General features: G+C 35.7%; 1 protein-coding gene across 1 annotated transcript; it reads right to left on the reverse strand.

Moving 5' to 3' along the window:
- Nucleotides 1–19243: 19243 nt before the first annotated feature.
- Nucleotides 19244–20148, reverse strand: LOC133874993 (ESCRT-related protein CHMP1B). The gene has a single exon (XM_062312958.1). The coding sequence runs from the start codon at nucleotides 20016–20018 to the stop codon at nucleotides 19407–19409; it is 612 nt and encodes a 203-aa protein (XP_062168942.1). The 5' UTR covers nucleotides 20019–20148; the 3' UTR covers nucleotides 19244–19406.
- Between the last annotated feature and the right edge of the window lie 2874 nt (nucleotides 20149–23022).

The following is a 23022-nucleotide window of genomic DNA, read 5'->3' on the forward strand; positions in this document are numbered from 1 at the left end:
CCTAGCCCGTTCGCCAGTCGTCCCTTCTCCCATTCGGCGTCCTCTCTCTCACAATCCCACTCTCATGTTCGGTGTTGTGGAGTCTCGTTGCACTTGTCACGGACTCACGGTGTAACCCCCCCCCCCCCTCCCCCGTGTTCAACTCGTCCAATTTCTCAAGGCCCCGAGGTTAGTTTGTTTTATTTGTTAGATTTTTTCAGTAGTTGTTAATGTTTGGTTGCATTTGTGATTCGTTAATGTTTGGTTTAACAAATCCGTTTTGTTTTTCACAGTCACAGTGCTTTTTTCGGTTGTTGTTCGGATCTGGTGGTGCACTACTCAACTGTGCTACTAAGTGGTAATTTACTATAATACATTTATACTAGTTCTTGAATGTTGAACTTGATAAGCGTCGAATGTTGCACATTCAAGCCCTTTAATTTGCACATGTTTATTCTTTAGCATTATTATTTGTTTGATTTTGTGTTGTTTTATTGTTTTCATGTTGTAAATAAAGATGCAATTAATTCCATTAATTTTGGGCTAAAAGCACACTTTGAGAAGACCTACAAGATATTGGTAAGCTTAACCAATCATAATAAAAGACCTATATGATGTGTTTAAGTTTAATCAAATCAAGTTAAGGATTAAATCGGAATTTCTCCAATAAGAGTCAAAATGGGATTGGATTCAAATTTGATTCTGCACATGTCTTAGTATTTTGATCATAACTTTTGAATCAGATATCGGATTGCCATAAAATTAGTGGTATTAGAAATCTAATAAAAAATGAAACAAATATGTCAGACATAGCTTTTCCCTAATTCGGATGTTTACCATGTCAAAATCGTCCTGCAATAAAAGACCGAAAATCTGGACGAATTCTTTTCCTACTTGGATTGAAGTTTCAATCTCTTACTTGGACTAAGAGATTAAATTATGATTTTTCTTGAATTCCTTGGGCTTTTAGGCCTCTCCTAATCTCTATAAATAGACCCTTAAGCTTCAAGAGAAGGGTGTCTGTGCTTAGCTTTAGACAGAAAATTCTTCTTGGAGGCTTGACAAGTTGAAGAGGAGAAGAACATGGCAAGAAGCCATCCCAACACCACGATGAGCGGCTAAATTCCTAATAGGGTATTAATGTAGCCTTTTCCAAGTAACAATGATTTAATTTTATTTTAATTTGAGATTTTATATATGCATGATAGTTGTATAACTGTGAGAATTGATCTTAATGTTTATATTCAATCATTATGAATTTCTTATCTTGTCTTAGAAAGTCTTTTATATTGATTGAACTCAATCCTTCATATTTTCTGTGATTATGTGAATGATTGTTATACAACGGTTTTAATTGGTATATGATCAAAAGGGTTAGATAGGTCATGCCAAGGAAAGACGGATTGTACTGCACCTTAGTTTAGTGTAATTTAGGTAGACAGTTCGTATCAACCGAAGATGGGTTATACTATTCCATTGATTGTGTATATCCTATTAAAGACGTAGCTAATCCATACCTAGGGAAGACGGGTCGTACTGCATCTTAGTGGTTAGGTGGACGGTCTGCACCAACCGAAGATGGATTATACTTATTCTTTAGAGGTAATTTCTTGACTACTCAAGTGAGACGAGCCATATATCATGCATAGTATGAATTTCCCTTTTTAATGTATAATTGACCATTGTTATGCGGTGAGTGGTAAGTGGTGAAATCAATCTCCTTTTTCCTCTCATCATTCTAAGCTTTATTTTTATGTCTTTAAGTTTATGCATTTAACTTAGTTATAAACAAAATCAAATCAAACATAGTTTAAATTAAGTTATATTCAATCTTGAAAAATTTGATAGCAACACCTATGTAGTCCTTGAGGTTCGACACCCTCAATATAGCCCCATCCTTTAAGGATTCGTTCTATTGCGAGTGGTTATTTATTATTGATATATTTTGGTAAACAAAAGATCACATCAATTTTTGGGGCCGTTGCCGGGGACTGCAAACGGTTATGTTATTAAGTTTTAAATATTGAATTTAACTTGATTCTTTTCTATTTTATTTTATTTTTTATTTTTTTGCTTTCAATTTTTGTTTTTATTTTATTTTTATTTTTTTTTTTTATCAATTTTTTTCATGTGGGGAGGCATTCCAACACCCCATGGACCATGTTCATATTGCTTAGTCCTTATCACCATGTTAAAGTTTGTCCTACTGCAGGGCAATTTTCTAACTATTCTTATGAGCATATGAACACACAGTTCTCTAGACTGAGGAATGACCCTTACTCTGATTCCTATAACCCGGCATGGAGTAACCAGTCTAATATCTCGTGGCAAGCTCAAGCTCCTAAAAATTATGCTCCACAATTTCATGAACTATACCATCAAGCATATCCGCAGTTCAATGATCAATCATATTCCCCTCAATATCAAGCAACTCCACAGCAATAGTCTAAGGCTGAACCACCTCCTCCGATGAGTTCTGACTTTCAAGATCAGATGTTAAAATTTATGAGCAAGATGGATCAAATAATAGACTCTCAGAATCAGATTATGAAGTCTCAAGAGGAAAAATATACCCCTCAATTCTTCGCCGAGATAGACGCCAAGATGGAAGCTCACTTTGAACAAATCATGAACCACCTCAATAGAGAAGAAGAAGAGCTTCAAAATCAATGAAAGGCCAATCTTGATGGACACTACATAGTGGATGAGAGTACTTCTTATCATGAGCAAGCCATTGCCACAATGAAGAATAGAGAAGTGGTCGAAACTCACATGGAAGAGAGGAAAGAGGAGCAAATTGAGGCCCCACAAGCTCTACATCGGGCAAAAGGCGAGGAAGTGAGCACTGAGGTTCCTTCATCATCCACTCTTATTCTCGAGACGCCATATGAACCCCGAGCCCCTATTGCTTATGAGACCATCAAGGTAGAAAACTTCCTTGAGTATTCTCCTCATTTTACTCCAATTCATGATTCCCTTCCGGATGAGAAACTGTTTGAGAATATTCAAAAGGATCTACCTCAATATGCGAACATTCGAAATTACCTTTCTATAGGTAAAATTTATTCTCTTTGGTCCAATAGAAGAAAAGATTGCTGCTTCAAATTTAAACTTAAGGATCAGAGAGCACTGAGGGCATCAAGCATGTGGATTCTGTTGGCTTGGCAGATCCCACATATTTTGACTAAATGAGTCAGCTTCATAGGTTCAAGCACAGGCCATGTGCGCTCGAGTCCTCCATTAGGTCAGGGTACATGATTTCCTTCCAGGTTTATTTTCTCCATTGTTGTTTCATTCTTGGTTTATATTTTTACAACAATGTGTTGCACTTGACTAGTATTTGGTTGGAATATCACTCTCTTTTTCAGGATATGTGTTTTTGCAATCAAGTTTGTGAGTATGATATGCCCCACATCTACTCATGCAGGTATTCCTATCCTCTTACTATTATGTTCAGTTCTATACATACATTGGGGACAATGTGTGATTCAAGTTTGGGGGTATAAAAAAAATAAACATTGTCCAATATTTTGCTATGTAGAAATTGGTTGAACTTAAATTTTGATTTGTATTTCATTGGTGAGCTTAACATGAAGAACACATGATCACTTGACTAGGGAATTTGAGTTTTGTTATTTTCTTTGGCAACATGAGATATTACTTGTTTCAATTTGATTCTCACAAGCACACTAGCACGTAGTCTATGGGGTATGAAATCAGTTATGTCTGTTATCAATATCTTGGATGCAGTTGGGTAATTTGTTGGAGGAATAACCTTGGCATTAAAAAAAATTAAAAAAAAATGGAATAATAATAATAATATTGATCACTTTGAGCTTTTCGCTAAGTAACCGGACCTCTTGCCTCATTAAGCATTGAGTATTCACGTTAAAAAGTGAAAGTTTGCTTTGATTGATAAAATGGCTAAGTTTAGCTTCGTAGCCTTTTTTACTCGAATAGTAAGTCTTTAGGGTGTTTTACACCTAGTGCCCTAAAATCATCTGGTTTGGGAGTCATTGACGTAACACTTGTTACATGGGTTAATTAGAAAGCTTAAGAGAGCTAAGCATTACACAACCTGCCTATATATAAAATAATAATAATAATAATAATAAATATATATATATATATATGCCTTGGTTGTTTTATCAAATGAGGAGTCCAACGAATTTTGAGTGTTGAACCATTTATGATTGAGATTAGTTTTGAAACCTCATGATTTTGTTAAGTTCACTTTACACTAGTTGAATCTTGTGATATCTCATAATGCCATGTTAGTAGCTTAATTTTTTATTCCCTGAAATTGTGAAGATGGAGTTTATTTTGTTAAGCTTGCCAATGAATGAGAACCATTATTTTTATGATGCTACATTTTTGGAGATAACATGGTAGGAACAATGTTTGTGGGTATCATTCCTAGCAAACGCTTACGAGACTTCACTCGTCCACTAGAGTGTCCTAGGAGTTTAAAAGGCTTGTTGCATCCGCTAAATGCAATCGTACATCCCACCAAAGAATGATTTATCTTGTTGTTTTTCAGTTTTATTTCTTGTTTTGTATTGCTAAGGGACTAGGAATATGTAAGTTTGGGGGTGTGATAAGCGTCGAATGTTGCACATTCAAGTCCCTTAACTTGCATATGTTAATTCCTTAGCATTGTTATTTGTTTGATTTTGTGTTGTTTTATTGTTTTCAGGTTGTAAATAAAGATGCAATTAATTCCATTGATTTTGGGCTAAAAACACACTTTGAGAAGGCCTAGAAGATATAGGTAAGCTTAACCAATTATAATAGAAAACCTATATGATGTAGTTAAGTTTAATCAAATCAAGTGAAGGATTAAATCGGAATTTCTCCAATAAGAGTCAAAATTGGATTGGATCCAAATTTGGATTCTGCACATGTCTTAGTGTTTTGATCATAACTTTTGGCTTAGATATCGGATTGCAATGAAATTGGTGGTGTTCGAAAGCTTATACAAAATACAACAAATATGTCAACAATAGTTTTTCCCTAATTTGGACGATTACTATGTCAAAATCGCCCTGCAATAAAAGACCGCAAATCTGGACGAATTTGGAATTCTTTTCCTACTTGGATTGAAGTTTCAATCTCTTACTTGGACTAAGAGACTAAGTTCTGATTTTTCTTGAATTCCTTGGGCATTAAGGCCTCTCCTAATCTCTATAAATATACCCTTAAGCTTCAAGAGAAGGGTGTTTGTGCTTAGCTTTAGACAAAAAATTCTTCTTGGAAGCTTGACAAGTTAACCGCAAATCTTGACGAATTTGAAATTCTTTTCCTACTTGGATTGAAGTTTCAATTTCTTACTTGGACTAAGAGACTAAGTTCTGATTTTTCTTGAATTTCTTGGGCTTTTAGGCCTCTCCTAATCTCTATAAATATACCCTTAAGCTTCAAGAGAAGGGTGCTTGTGCTTAGCTTTAGACAGAAAATTCTTCTTGGAGGCTTGACAAGTTGAAGAGGAGAAGAACATGGCAAGAAGCCATCCCAGCACCACGATGAGCAGCTAAATTCCTAATAGGGTGTTGATGTAGCCCTTTCCAAGTAACAATGATTTAATTGTATTTTAATTTGAGATTTTCTATATGCATGATGGTATTATAACTGTGAAAATTGATCTTAATTTTTATATTCAATCATTATGAATTTCTTATCTTGTCTTAGAAAGTCTTTTATATTGATTGAACTCAATCCTTCATATTTTCTGTGATTATGTGAATGATAGTTTTACAACGGTTTTAATTGATATATGATCAAGAGGGTTAGATAGACCATGCCAAGGGAAGACAGATTGTACTACACCCTAGTTTAGTGTAATTTAGGTAGACAATTCATACCAACCGAAGATAGATTATACCATTCCGTTACTTGTGTGTATTCTATTAAAGACGTAGCTAATCCATACCTAGGGAAGACGGGTCATACTGCATCTTAGTGGTTAGGTGGACGGTCCGTGCCAACCGAAGATGGATTATACTTATTCTTTAGAGGTAATTTCTTGACTACTCGAGTGAGACGAGCCCTATATCATGCATAGTATGAATTTCCCTTTTTATATAATTGACTATTGTTATGCAATGTGTGGTGAAATCAATTCCCTATTCTTTCTCTCATCACTCTAATCTTTATTTTTATGTCTTTAAGTTTATGCATTTAACTTAGTTATAAACAAAATCAAATCAAACATATTTTAAATTAAGTTATATTTAATCTTGAAAAACTTGATAGCAACACCTACGTAGTCCTTGAGGTTCGACACCCTCAATATAGCCCTGCCCTTCAAGGATTCGTTCTATTGCGAGTGGTTATTTATTATTGATATATTTTGGTAAACAAAAGACCACATCAGAACTGATATGATATTTACGAAGATTCTGCTGTGTTGATGCATCATTTGTTGTATTTTTTGTTGTAATGATGTGTCTTGATTGTATTATTGTAAACTATAGGTGTTGCTTGTTCTGCTAGAATGTAGCAGTGGTTATGTTGTTACATTTCCTGTACTGGTGTTTAGATAGTGTTGTATGCTTGTTTTACAGCTTTCATTGTTGTTCTACTTGCTGCAATGCTGCTTAAACTGGTTGTTGTAATTAGTTTGGATGTGTTCCAATTTTTACTGGAATGATGTTTTGGTTGAGAAGGTTATAAAAGTTTTAAGTCATACAAAAAAAAGAACTGGTATGATATTTTCATGTTAATTATGTTAATGATGTTACTGGTCCAAGTTTTTCTTTTTTGGGTCCTTTAAGTATTTTTTTTTTTTTTTTTTGGGGTGTTTTTAGTGTTTTCAAGTGTTGCATTTTGTTGTCATTTTTTCAAATGGATCGACCTACTGCTACACCTACTAGTGGTTCTAAAGGTGGTAGTACTAGTGGTACACCTAAAGTTACACTTAAAGCTAAAGGTGGTAGTGGTATAGGTACACCTAAAGGTCTTACACCTAATAGTCCTACACCTACACCACCACCACCACAAGTAGGTACACCAACTCTTGGTCCGATAGGCACACCTACACCACCACCACCAGTAGGTACACCTACATCTTCTGCATCAACCACTGCTTCTTGTTATCAGTATCCACCATCTCCTATTGATAATTTGATGGGTGGGGTAGATATGGATGAGGATGATGATTCTGATGAGATGGAAACTGATAGATCTACTGATTCTATGAAACTGATACTGATTCTAAGAAGAAAAAAACTAGAAAAGTGGCAAAGCCATCTATAGTTTGGGAGCATTTCACTATAGATTTAAATAGTCCTGGAGAAAATCCTGTGGCACGTTGTAACTATTGTGAGTCTCTGTATATGTGTCATGCAAAAAATTATGGGACCTTTAACATGTTATATCATGTCAAGACTTGCCAAAAGTACAGGAGTTTAAATTCTAACCAAGATAGCTCTCAAACTAAGTTTACTTTTGCATTTGGGTAGACTTAGGGTAGTAAGAATCTAATGATTGCCAAGTATTCTGAAAAACTCATTAGGGATACACTCTGTGAGATGATCATTTTTTATGAGATGCCTTTTTCGACTATGGAAAGGATGGGGTTTAGGAAATTGTTTAGTGTTCTTGAGCCTAGATTTAAGTTTCCTTCCCAGTATACAATGATGAAAGATTGTGTCAAGATGTTTATAAATCTTAAGAATACAATAAAGACTGAGTTTTTGATGACTGGCAAAGGGTTTGTTTGACCACTGACACATGGACTTCAATTCAGAATATGAAATCACTGGCCATTTCATTGACCAATCTTGGAAATATCACAAAAGGATATAGTCATTTCTCCAAGTGTCGGATCACAAGGGGCAAACAATTGCAAGGGAAGTAGAGCAATGTTTGGTAGATTGGGGAATTGGAAGGTTTTTGACAATATCCGTTGACAATGCAAGCGCTAATGATAACGCAATTGATTTTTTCAAAAAAAGAAATTTGGGTAATAATGATGTTCTTTGTCGCCACGAGTTTATTCATGTTAGGTGTTGTGCCCATATTCTCGATCTTATTGTGCATGAGGGTTTGAAGGATATAGATGATTCAATAGTAAAGGTCTGAAATATGGTGAAGTACATGAAGGGACCCCCTCATAAATTGGCCCAATTCAAGTCTTGTGCGGAAAGAAAAACAATTGCGTGTAATGCTTCCTTGACTCTTGATGTTCCCACTAGATGGAACTCTACTTATACCATGTTAAAGGTGGCAGTGAAATATGAAAGGGCATTTGATCTAATGATAGACGAAGATTCAAATTTTGTAACTTATTTGTGTGATGATGGGCCAGAGAAAAAGGGGTTGGGGCTTCCAAATGATGATGACTGAGCTAATGTTCGACACTTTATAAAAATTTTTAAAGTGTTTTATAATGTGACTGTGCAGATATCGGGTTCCTTGTACTCAGCTACCAACAAGTATTTCCCTATACTGCAGAAAGTTTATAATTGTGGTAGTGATGATGATATGTTGAGTGCCATGGCTTACAAAATGAAATTAAAATATGATAAGTATTGGGGAGACTTTGAAAAAATTAATCCATTGTTGTTCATTGCTTCTGTGCTTGATCCCTGTTACAAGATGGAAGTATTTGAGTTTTGGTTATTGTGTAATATAGGTGAAGCAAAAACAGACCCAATTGTCTCCAAGTTGAATACTATTTTGGAACAGTTATATAGTCACTATGCTATGAATGATGGAGAAAGTAGGCCTAGTGGGGCAAAAATGTCAAATGAAGGTCGAAGTTGCTCAACTTCAACCTCATTGGGTGTGGGATTGGATAGTGGTACTTCTGATGATCCTGCCTTGAATAAAGATGCTTTGACGGACTTCCATACATTTCGGGCAAGGATAAATTTGATGCTAGCTCGGATAGAGATAGAAAAATATTATGTGGAGGATGTTGAGATACCAAGTCAAAGCTTTGATATCTTAATGTGGTGGAATGTAAATTCAGCAAAGTATTCAGTTCTTTCCTGAATGGCGTGAGATGTCTTGGCTATTCCACTTACCACCGTTGCTTCTAAGTCTGCATTTAGCACTGGAGGTCGCGTCATAGATTGTTTTCGGAGTTCTTTAGCTCCAAAAACAATGGAGGCTCTTATATGTACTCAGAATTGGTTGAGATCTACTTGGAGTGAGCATGACGAGTAAGGTAGGGACTTGCTTTTGTCTAGTGTTGAAGATGAAGAGAGCTACAAGCTTGACCTAGGTAATATACTAATATTTGTTATTTGTTTCAATTGATTGAATGATTTTTACTAATACTTTAAAAATTGCATTGTGGTAGAAATTTTGTCTAATTCCATCACACTTGACAACGAGTAAGGCTCAAGGGATGTACTTCGTCAAGAATGTCTGTTGAAAGTATTTGGTAAGTTTTTTGCATCCTATTATTATTTTACTTGATATTTACTTCTATATGTGGTCTTTTATTATTTTTATTTGATCACTAACATCTAACTATGTTTATGTGTTGGTTTTTTTTATTATTGAAGGATGCAAATTGAAGGTTTATGAATTTTTGTTCAATGTGGCTCATAGTTTGGAATGGTTGATACAATGATACTTGATTTTGAGATTTGAAATGATTATAATCGTTTAATTTGCTTTGGTTTGCTTTTGATTTTGTTTGAAAATGGGTTGAATTGTTTTGCTTTGCTTTCCTTTTGAATTATGTTTTTGTTTGCTTGCTTTTAAGTTTTATGCTTGCTAGACCTTTAAATTTGTATTGTGTGTTGAACACTTGAATGGTTGAACTTCTAAGGTTTATTGCTGGGTTGTTTAATATATGTATTTTTTTTTTTTTTTTCAATTTGGATATTAGAAAGTAGTTTGGAATGTTGTTATGCTGGTATATTGGGTTTATTGTGATTATCAGAAAATTGTTTGGAATGTGGTTATGTAACTTATGTTGGTATGTTGGGTTTATTTTTTAGTATTAGAAAGTTGTTTGGAATGTGGCTATGTATTTATGTAAGTTATGTTGGTATGTAACTCCATTCACTTTATTCAGTTTATTGGAAATTTGGAATGTGGACCATGTGGTAGTTTGGTTGTTGAAACTCTTGAATGTTGGTATGTTGGTTGGGTTTATTGGAATGTGGTAATTTGGTTACATTTACTATAAATGATTTACGTTCATTAAGAACCAATAAAAAATTTTTATTAAAAAAAAAAAAAAAAAAAAAAAAAAAAAAAAAAGCCTACAAACTGATCAAAGATTTAAAGTTAGAAAGTTGTTAAGTTGGATCCAACGTCCAATTTGAAAATTAGACATGTAGAATTGTGGGCCAGTTTGGCAATTTAAAAGGCCTAATTTTTTTTAAAAAAAAAAAAGAAAAAGAAAAAGAAAAGACCAATTGGAAAAAGCCCAATTGGGAAAAAGCCCATCTGTACCGATTTTACCCGACCGACTTTCCCAACTTTCTCGATTTATCCGACAATTTCGAAAATAAAGCTTAATGGAAAGACGTCGAGTGATTATCTAACTTTACCAACAAGGGTGGGTCGATAATCACAAATGCTATTTCCGACATCGACTTACCCGATACCAACCCCTATTGCTAATGAATGAAAACCATTGTTTTTGTGACATTTCAGTCTTATTATGGATAACATGATTTTGCATAATGTTTGTCGGTAGCATTTCTTGCAAACCCTAACGAGACTTTACTCATCCATTAGAGAGACATAGGGCTTTAAAAAACTTATTGCATACGCTAAATGCAATCGTATTGTCCATGAAATAGGAAGTAGTGTAGTTGTTTTGTATTTTGTTTCATTTTATTTTCAATTTAGTATTGCTAAGAGACTAGTAATATGTAAGTTTAGGGTGTGATAAGCGTTGAATATTGCACAGTTAAGCTCCTTAATTCGCATAGTTAGCCCCTAAGTTTCATTGTAATATAATGTTTTGTGTTGTTTTTATGTTTTAAGCATTCTCAGGTGTCTAAGGAAAAACACAAATAAATCCTTCGGTTTTAAGCTTCAAAATCAAATCCAGAATTCTGCAAGGAAAACCCTCGAGTGCACCTCAAAGGGCTCAAGCACGCCAAAAAAAGGCTCGAGTGCATTCATGGCAGTAGAACAGACAACAAGCCAGAAACCAGAAAAGACAATAGTTTTACGACTTCTACTGGGATTAGATGTTCTGAAAGGCACAAATCTGTGTAGGATTTGACTTGTACTCTATAAATACACCACATACTCATCCAAATCAAAGGGACGACATTACATAGTAGAATTAAATAGCAAATTAGGGCTTACGTTTTAGAGAAAACTGCAGCAGAGTTCCAACAATTTCTTGGGATGGATTTCTATCTAATAAAAACGATTTTCAACAACTCCATGAGCGACTAACTCATCCATAGGGTATTGATGTAACTAATCATTTCCAAGTAATGATGATGTAATCATGTTTTTCTTTGAAAATTTTATGCATGTGAATTATAGTTGTTTAACATTGAGATTATGTTTTAATGTTTATATTCAATTTTGAGAAACCTCTGATCTTGTCTTAGAAAGTTGGTCATCTTTATTGCACTCAAAAAACATTTGTATTTTTTGTATTATATGGATGATAATTTTACAATGATTTTAATGGACACAAATCAATAGGGTTTAATAGATCATGCCTAGGAAAGATGAATTGTTCTACTTCCTAATTTAGTTTAATTTAGATAGACCACTTATGCCTTGCCGAGAGATGAGATATACATATCCATTGATTGCGTGTATACTAATTAAGCGATTTTATAGTTCATACTTAGAGAAGACGGATCGTACCACTCTTAGTAGTTAAGTGGACGATCATTGCCTATCGAAAATAAGTTATTCTTATTTTTTATTAAAGTGTTTTCTCGACGACATTGTTGGTGCTTGACAAACACACACGAGTCTTATCATTCATATAAGTTAAATTCTCTTGTTAACTACGGTTTACTATCATTTTGAGGTTAGTAGTGAAGTCAATCCATTATATTTTCTCCATCTTATCTTACTTTTACTTTTTTTGTTTTTATTTAGTTTCAATTGCAAAAGAAAATCAAACATCTTTTCCAAATTAAATTATAATTAATTTTCAAACTAAACAACCAAAACCTGCAGTACTTGGTTCGACACCCTCATATAGACCTATCATACAAAAATTCATACTACTGCGAGTGATAATTTTATTATTGATATATATATGTTCACTCAAATCCACAATCTCTAGGATCCGTGTTATTTTGGGGAGAAAGGGAAAAGAGAATACAAATTTGGAAAACTTTTTTTTTAAAATGTAATTCTAATGTGGCACTGACATGCAATTTTGTAAAAATGCTAGCATAGAATTTTGTAAAAAACATCATTAACATGCAACTGTTTTGAATCAAGTATAATGTATGACACACGTTGGTTTTTGAAAGGTTTAGGATTTTAGATGGAACATCGACGAAGGGACTAACCTGGTATATCACCCCATATAATAATTTTTAGGATTAAATACCCTACCGGTACTTATGATTAAGCCTTAAATCAAATCACCGCCTCACTTTAGAAAAATATCACAGGTAGTACATATCAATAATGAAAAAACCAAGTTGGTACTTCCATCAGTCTTCCATTCATTTTTTTAAAGGAACTCCACGTCACCTGCATTAGAATGCTGACACGTCTCTCCTTCCACATGGCCCATGTATCACAGGTAATACTTAAAGTTCCAATGCCACGTGAAATGAGAAAAAAAAAAAAATTAAAAAAAAAAAAAAGTGAGAATTGGCCCTTGCAAGTGGTTGCCCCAAAGGTCATGGGGTAGGTTCGGCCGGTCTGAGGTGGCCAAACTCACCCATTGCCATTGGGGGTGGGGGATGGTTTGGCCACCCCCAACAGGCTATAAAAGATAATAATAATATTAATTAATAATTAAAGAGAGAGAGAGAGAGAGAGAGAGAGAGAGAGAAAGGAGGGTTGGCCACTTGTGGTGGTTCAATCACCTCTAAGGGACATAAAAGTGGCCGAACCCACCTCCAAACCAAACAGGGGTGGCTAACTTTGGGGTGGTTTCAGCCACGGGAGTGGCTGGCCACCCCCTATTTTTTCTTCAATTTTTTTTTTTTTTTTCTAAAAAAAAAAAAAGTTACTATTTTTCTCATCCCACGTGACACTAAACTCTAAGTATCACATGTGATACGTGGACCACGTGGAAAGAAGAATAGGTGTCAAATGTTCTAAAGTGGGTGATGTTAAGGTCATTTAAAAAAATATTAAAACCACACCTGTGAGGTATTTAACCCTATCAGTTTTAATTGTGTTGTTTTAATCACTGTTTAAATTATCATTGTCGAAACAAGTGTTCAGTGTTTTATTTTCTGGAAACACTTTCTTCTTTATATCTTTCCTAACACATAATTGTATCAAAAACATCAAGCAACAGTTATCAGAAAATAGATCCAATCAAGGCCCTAAAGAGCCTAATCTATTTCTTCAACCAGACGGCTTCAAAGCCTCCTCAAGAAATCCCACAAACTTTATCCTATAAACCTAAATATAGGTCACAAATCAATTACCACTCAAACTCAGAAAATATCAAGTTTATTGATCTCAATACCGTGCATATATACCCCTGAAACAGCAGTCTCATTTTTCTTCTATTATGTTGACATAGAGCTTGCTCATTGGGTTCCCAATTATATCATTGTTACAGCATTAAAGCATACATTGACCAATTCCGTATAGAACCAACTCCTATCAAAGCACGTGCGAACAAAAAATCCTCAATGCACTACATTAACCTGAATAACAAACAAGAAATGCCACATATCCTCAGAACCCCAAAATAGAGGACATATAACATAAGGCACAAGAGAGAGTATTGAAGTTGGAAGGACTTGACCAGACAAACGGAGAATAATTATTATAATTGCATACCAACAAACAAAGCTACTAAATAAATACTTATGAAATTATAAAGAGCAGGGTAACAGGATATCATCCTACTCAGCCATAGGCAAATATCAGCGGATTCAAAAAACATAAACTGATCAAGTAAAACAAAATAAAACATATAAATATCCAACGCACCAAAAGTAAAGTAATAAAAATAAAAACCAATTAACACTGATTCAGTCAATTTACAAATCAGTAAAATTCGTACTACATACCACATAATTATGCCTTAGACTGCCATAGTACCCTCCCACTCTCAGGTCCAAAAGTCAAAGAGAGAGAGACTTAGACCTTCATTAAAATAAAATAAAACGAGAAATGGATTCAAGAAGAAACAACTAACAAATAAAGGTATCAAAAAAATGCGCATAAGTATACCTTGTATCTGACCTTGATATCAGCAAGACAAGGTGATCAAAAAACATTAAATAACAAAAGAAATGGAAACCCAAGTCCTAGGTATAAGAAGACAAACGAATATTATCAAATTTTATACTATTCCAATTGAATAGACATACACATACTCTATCACAACTGATAGCATCCCAAATAATATTATTCATAAAGTTTTCACAACAAGAAATATGCATCAATGACAAAGCATTACAAGGTCAGATTTGCATGATCCAACTCTTATTTCATTTACAACCTTGAGACTACACAAATTTTACTCTGTAACAATATTGATATCCAGCAAACATAAAGCATCCTATGTAAACAAATACCAATTTCACACAATTGTACAAGACAAATGGACCCACACAGGCGTCAACAATTTCCCAAAGAAATGATTTCAACTAAAATGCCTTCAAAAGGATAAAAATCAAAAGACACCGTCCATAACCAAGTCCAACAAAAAAAAAAATGCTAGAACCTCGACAGACCACCAATTCCTGTTGATAGTACTAGAAAACCATATGTTTGTTAACTTCCAAGCAGCCTCATGTTGTTCCCCCTCTGTATCCTTACATGCTAGGTGTTTTGCTCGGAATTTCTTATTTCACAAAATGTGATACATTTTGATCTAATAAATCCTGTAAAGCACACGCAATAAAATTCCTCAAACTATCCACATTATCCTTGTACAACTCCAAATAGCTTATTCACAGTACAAGGCAACCCAAATTAAGCTAGTTTCTTTGCTTCAACAATTAAAAAAAATACCCTAAATAATAAACAAAATAGCCTGAGAGCACTATTTGAGAGCTTTGCATGAATTCTCTCTCCAAGCGAGACTTTTGAGGCTTTCGTCAAGTAACCCATCCCTACTAAATGAAACATTCAATTCTTCATGGGAAGTCGGTACTACTTTTATACCTTCGACAAACTTAAGTTACTATCCTCTCTTCAATTATGTTAAGTTCAAAGCAACTCCTAACTCCATCAAAGGCAGATACCAATGTAATGAATTGCTCATCACATGCCTGACATGTTTAACATCACAAATAACCTTCCTAATCCTAGCTGTAACTCCACTCTTCTTTGTTACTTTTATTCTTTTTTGATAAAGTAATGCATTCCATTAAAGAGAGCAGAGGGGTGCAGAAACCCTACTAATTAGAGGGGTGCAGAACACATGATGTATACAAGAGATAACTCCTACTAATTGTGAAGAGGAGAGAATAAATCTACAAATTCATAAAAATTAGAAAAGTGAAATTATATGCCCCTGTCCATATATAAAGCGTTTTGACCAAGATATTCTTGAGCTCTTCCACCGCCATCTCACGATCTTCAAAACAACTTGCACTATGCTCTATTCATATGCTCCACATTAAGCACAACGGGGACATCCTCCGAACAAATGAAATTGAACGACTTCCCAACAATCTAACTCTATTACCCTTCTAGGCATAATCCATTCTACTTCAAAAAGGCGAAATTTCACATACCATACTTCTCTTGTAACTTCACAACGGAGAAGAAGATGATCTATAGATTCTCCGCTCCTTTTACACATGTAACACTAACCCACCACTATTACTTTTCCCTTCCTCAGATTATCTAATGTCTGAATCTTTCCAAGAGCCGTTGTCCATACAAAGAAATTCATTCTCAATGGAACATTGACTCTCCAAATACTCTTCCAAGAAAAATGTAACCCCCCTAACTAGATTATACTTGATAAAATGACCTTATATCAAACTTCCCCTCCTCACCACCTCATCTCAATTTAAGGGAATACAACAAATCATAAAAAATGCAAGCAGCAAAGCGACCTCTCAATCTTGTATAGATCTAATAAAAGATAAGTTCCCCTAAAGATTATATTCCTTCAATGGATGATCCACACACCACAGACCATGCCAAAACCTAATCTTAGTTTCACCTCCTAATGTGTTTCCACACTCCAACTCCGAAGGGTCCCTCTACCTCCTTAGAACACTAATAATATTCACTCATGCTATCATATTTTGTTTCCACCACCAATCTCCACAAAGACTCCCTCTTTGTTGTGTTACACCATAACCACTTACCTAGCAATGCTTGATTAAACTTAATCAAGTTTCTTACCACTAATCCACCAGATTGCTTCGAAGAACATATATTTGACAAAATTAAGTAAATTGAACTTAAACTCCTCATTGATACCTCCCCATAAAAAAGTCTCGCTGAAGTTTCTCAAGCCTATTAGCCCCAACAATAGGAATAGGAAACAACACAGATAATGTGGGAAAATTGGATAAAGTACTTTTGTTCATAGGTTACCACTGTATGACAAATAGAGCCTCTTCTAACTAGCCAACCGCCTTTCCATTTTTTCTACAATGCCAGTCCATATTGAAATAGACTTTTTTTTTTTTGTAAAGATCAATATTGAAAAAAGTATAAGGCACTCCAAAGTACACAAAAAGTATACAATAGAATGCACCCAACTAAAGCCCACAAAACACCAAGCTCCTAAACCCAAAGCCCACAAACACCCACAACCCCCCCCCCCCCCCCCCCCCGGGGGGCGCAGAAGCACTCAGCGCTAAAAAAATGTGGGCCTTGCCTTTCCCACACCTAGAGGACACACCTATATCATAATTTATGAAGCTTTCAAGGTGCAGAAGCTTCCTTCTCCCTCTAGACTTAGACCAAACACCCTTAACTTCCCGCACATGATCCTCTGCAATCGTTGTTAGGAGAGACACAGCTTGATCCTTACTCGCCTCACAAGAAACACCCACCACAGGACAAATATTCTCAACACAAAAAAGAGCCCAATCCAAAAGAGTGACAGGGTGGAAAGTCTCCATAGGGGAGGGGAAATCCGCATCCTCCCCAACATCTCTCACAGCCAGCGCTAACGATGAAACCGGCACAGTCAAACTGTCAACACCTCCCTTATACCACAACTCCATTGAGGGCTAAGAATGGACCAACTCTGGCGAATAGCCACGAGCCCAAACAGAAAAATTCGGCCTAAGAAACCCCCTCCGGAGAACCTAGGGCTGTAAATGAATAGAGCCACTTGCGAACAGGCTTGGGCTTGGCTTTGATACGCTTGGCTCGAGATTAGTTCATTTATTAAACGAAACGAGCATGAACAAAATTTTAGGCTTGTTTATTAAACGACCCAAACTCAACTCGGCTCGGCTAAGCTCGTATAATTTCATTTTTAATATTTTTATAAAATTATTTTTGAACTTTGTAACGAGAATAATTTTTTTTTTTTTTTTTTTTTTTTAAGTAATAAGCCAATCTCATTAAAAATGTGAGGCGCCACTTAGTACACTGGGAATATACAAAAGGAAACACCTAACTAGAGAAACGGGTAAGGAAATCAAGAAAGCTAAAAGACAAGAGAAAGACATAAGATGTAGTCCAAAGATACGATAGACAGAAGATAAAAGTTCCTTAGATGTCTTCTCCACGTCATCAAAGCTCCAATGGAATGAGAATATGTTAAGTATTTAAAAAGATAAAAGTGAATTATCTTCAAAATGTAATAGATATAACTTGAATTATTGTAATTGTGAGTCTTGATATAGATATGTGTATTTGTGTGTCCTTGAGTGGGTTAATGTGTGTGCAATGAATGAATGTATTTACATACTATAAGATAAACATATATATTTGAGATTAGACTGTTTAAGATTCAAGTTAATTTATCTAATTACTCAAATAATAAATATTTTTAAAAAAAATTAAATAATTAATAATTAGTATGAATTTACGAAGAAAAAAAAATAAACAATCACAACATTTACTTTACTTTTTTTTTATAAGTAATCACAACATTTACTTTATATATGGAATGAATAAGTTAATTGAGTAGCTCGTGAACAAGCACAAGCTCATTCGAAAAATAAATGAAACAAATCTTGAACATATTATTTAGTTCGGTGATAAACTTGGCTCGGGTCGGCTTGATTACAGCCCTAGGTGCACCCAAAGGAAGACCCAAATATTTCATTGTTAACAAAGCCACCCTACACCCCATCATACATGCCAATTTTCCTACATCTTCCACCTCACCAACTGGAATTATCTATGATTTTGATAAATTTATCTTTAACCTCGATACCGCTTCGAAGTAGAAAATAGACATCGCAAATTACGAAGATGTTCACAATTAGCCTCGCAAAAGATCAACGTGTCATCGGCAAACAAAAGATGAGACACAACCAGTTTTGTATCAATTCTTGACTCCACCGAAAAACCAAATAAAAGACACATGTTCACCGTGGCTGACATCACCCTACTCAAAGCCTTCATAACTACAAAAAGTAGTTGAATGGTAAAGAAAGTCCATTTTTTGATACCCAAAATTTCCGATTTCATTCCTATTATAGGCATAAACATTTCAAGTACAATAATAACATTAACCAACAACGTAGGAGAACTGACTGGTAAAGAAACAAAGATGACCCTAGATCCTTGACAGCCATCTGTAATTGAACGGCAAGCATCCACATCCAGAAATTCTCACTATCTCACAAAATAAACCATGAAACAAAATAACAATTCATAAGAATCATAAACTGAAGTTGCACTTTAGCACACTAGACAACGGCATCACACCCGATAAACCAACCCATAATCCAGGTATTGAAACTAACAAATTTTTGGAGCACTAGGGTAAAATAAACAATTCAAACATAATAATAATACTCAAGAAGAATAAAAAGCCTACTCTTCAGTCAAATCTAGACGTACTAAGTTCCTATCACACGAAATTTCAACCACACACAAGAAAAAGAAAAACAAACACAAAACCCAGATCCTAACTTAGTAAATCTAGACAAATAACACATTTTGTGACCACGACAAGCAATCCCAAAGAACACACCTACGCATGCATACTCAAAATCATATTCACAAAACCATGTTAAAGGCATCCAAATCCACGTAAATAACAACATGGTCTAAAATAACAAGCCCAATACGAATTCAGTCAAATTTTTACAGAATATATCAAGTACAATGCATCAAACACATATTGCATTCTCATAATAAGCAGTCATCAACAACCTGATCATTGATTCCATCGATTAACCTCTGGCCTTAAGCTCAGCGAGGCGCCTAGAGAGATCGTCCTCGTCGACCTTCTCGGCCTCCTTGGTGGGCACGGCGTGCGCGGCAGGCTGCGGGAGCCCAACGGAGACCTCAAGGCCGTAGTCGTCGGCGACCTGCTGCATGAGGCTGTTGACCTCGCCCTCGGGCGTAGAGAGCGAGGTGGAGCCGGCCATGGCGCTCTCCATGAACTCGGCCTGGACCTCCATGTTGACGAACTGCTTCTCGAACTGGTCCATGGTCTCGGACATCTTCTGGAGGTTGCCGGTGGCAAGCGTGGACTCGAGGGACTTGACGATGTTGCCCATAGACTTGTTGATAGTCGTCATCTTGGCCTGCGTGTCTAGACGCGCGACCACAGCGTCAAGGCGAGACGAGAGGCGCAGGTAGTTCATCTGCTCTGTGCGCTTCCGGATCGCGTTCTCCGCGTAGATTCGAGCGCCGTCTATGTTTCCCTTTTCCATCGCCTTCTTTATCTTCAGCTTCTCTGATTTCTCTTCCTTCTCGCATTTCTTCGCCTGGCGTTGCAGAGACTTCGCTGTGAATTTCAACTCCATGATCTGATTCAAGAGCTTCTCCGTGTTTCCCATGGTCGATGATCCGAGCCTCGAATTTCGAATTTCGAATTTTGAATTTCGAATTGTAGGGTTTTCAGAGAGAGAGAGAAAGAGGAATCGATTTGATCGGTAGACGCCGGGGTTGATTTCTTGTACCAATCATCACCGCGTTCCATACTTTATCTGGTGGGTCCCAACGGACCGTGTAGAGGGGGCGGGTCCCAATCAAAAGACTGAATGGACGCGGCAAGATGATGTAAAATAGGACATGAGAAATGGTTGTTTCATCTTTTGCCCAATTGGCAAATCCACTGCTAAACGTGTGGGATTATATGAACTTAATATTTTTTTCTTATAATTTAAGGGTTAAATACATTTTAACCTCATAAACTACTACAATTTCTCTGGATAGCACTCCGAACTACCAATACTTTGATTCTGGCCTCCCAAACTACCACTTTCAAATTTTTTGGCACCATCCATCCATTTATGCCGTCAATGCTAACAAAAATTGGGTCATGTGTACGGCACGTGACCTTTTTACCTGAAAATACCCATCCCTCTACACTTACACATGACCTTTTTGACCTGAAAATACCCATCCCTCTACACTTTGAAATTCTCACGGTTAAATGTCCAAAAAAAAAAAAAATTCCCGGTTAAAACCATGGGAACTCGACCTCTACATGTTGAACACGACCTCGACAATCTTCATCACAGAACTCGACCTCGACACGTTCATTTCCGGCAGACCCAGCAGGTCGTCTCCCCACAGGCCAGCGACGCCACTCATCCTCAATTTCCAGCAAACCCAGCCGATCGTCTCCCGACAAGAAATCGGTGACTCCGATTGACTTCGCCTTTGCCCCCCACACGCCGGTTACTCCATAGTCCATTTTCTCCTCCATTCACAATGCCCAACAAGTTCACTCATCTCTAAAATCTTGATACAAGGTCAGGTTTTAGGGTTTAATTTGTTTCAATTTCATAGTTTTCTTTGATTTCTTTGATTCATACCCATTGTCTGAATGGGTGTTTGATGGATTTGTATTTAATGGGTGTTTGATGAAATGCATATGAATGGTTGTTTGATGGGTTTGTGTTTGATGGGATTTTGGGGATGTAGAGTGGGTGTTTGATGTAATGCCAGAATGGGTGTTTGATGGAATGCCTGAATGTCCGAATGGTGTTTGATGAAATGCCTTAATGGATGTTTGAAGAAATGTTGCATGCAATATTTTGTGTAGGCATCTATACTGAATGGGTGTTTGATGCAATATTTTGTGTAGGCATTACTAAATGTTTACAATTACTGATTTGTCAAGCGGTCCCCTGTTATTTTATTGTGGATTTTCTAAACGTATTAGTAACTCTTGGACTACGTCCAATCCCGGTAAAAAGTATGTATTAACTACAAGGTAATTTTTGAATTTAGCTTTGTGTTATATTTCATCGTTAGTAGTTTATGACATTTTTGCCAACTTTTTTTTTAATGCAGAAAGCCGGTGATTGTGATTTTTTTTTAGCGGGCTGATAAAGAGATGTCTGCTTACGAGAAGAGATTAACGGAACATCTGAAACAAATGGAGGAGAGAAGACATGCTGATAATGACAAAGTTGAGGAATTGATTGAAAGAAAATGCAAGGAACATTATAATCAACTACGGTGGGAGTTAGGGTTGGGTCAAAATAATTGGAAGATGTTTTGGGCTACAACATTAGTAATCAGTTTGCTTTTAGTCTTTTATTTTAATGGTTATAGTGGAAGTAGAGGTACTATCTTGATGTTAGAATAAAATTGTGGAAACAGTTTAGTTGTACTACTTTTTGTGATTTCGAACTTGTATGTTTTGAATGTTATGTATATATATTTACCAAATGGAATATCTCATTGGGAGTTGTCAAATTTTGTCAACAAAAACATGTTTACTGTTTGAATGATTATACCTTCCTGTAAAGTAACCTGAGGAATAACATATATATCCAATATAACATGAGGAATAATATATGCAATATCAAATAAATGATCACTTAAGCACCAAACATCAAATAACCTGTTCATCACCTTAGGCATCAAATAACATACCATATCCATCACTTAAGTCATTAACTAACCTGTTTATCACTTAAGTATCAAATAACATACCATATCCATCACTTAAGTATCAAATAACATACCAAATACATCACTTAAGTATCAAATAACATAACACATCATATCCATCACTTAAGCATTGTCCAACACTTTGATTGTTTTGAAATTACGTAGCAATGACACAACAACCCAACAAAATAGTAAGTAGCCTACTATTATAACACAACAATAAATCAGTCATTGAGGCCCTAATATTTTTGCCATTCTGGGTTCTTGCTCTTTCTCTGGTTTGCCTCAAATACTTCTATGGCCTTCTCCACTGTCGGGACAATATTCTGTGATCTAATTAAAGGCCTTGATGAAGACCCTACTAAATGAGAAGACCCTCTTGCCTGAGATGACCCTAATGCCTAATTATACCCTTCAACCTCATAAGACCCTGATGGCAGAGTAGACCTTGATGGTTGGGGAGGTCCATATAATCTCACTGTATTGACAGTACCTTGAAACTGTAAATTCAAATTAAAGCAATGTTGTTAGCTAACAATTGAAATAAAATTCAACAGAAATAACGATTGTATTGATTACTCACAATACCATTAGTTTGAGGCTGAGATTGACTTCTTGTTGTAGGAGGTTCATACATTCTTATTGTGTTAACATTACCCTGGGTCTATAAAATCTTGTTAATTAGGGTAGACCAAATTATCCATAAACCAACATATATAAATGAATGGTGAATTGAGTGCTTACAAAAGCATTTGTCGAGGTTTGGTTCCATACCACGTTACTGTATTGACATTACCTTGGGAATGTAAAGACACACTAATTGGCGTAGAACATAAATTTCCATAAACCATTTAAGTAAGAAATGTAATAAAATATTAAAGATGAAAAACAAATGAGTGCTCACAATAACATTGGACTACGTCTGAGGCTGTG

This window comes from Alnus glutinosa, chromosome 8 (genome assembly GCF_958979055.1).
Source record: "Alnus glutinosa chromosome 8, dhAlnGlut1.1, whole genome shotgun sequence".
NCBI classification, from domain to species: domain Eukaryota; kingdom Viridiplantae; phylum Streptophyta; class Magnoliopsida; order Fagales; family Betulaceae; genus Alnus; species Alnus glutinosa.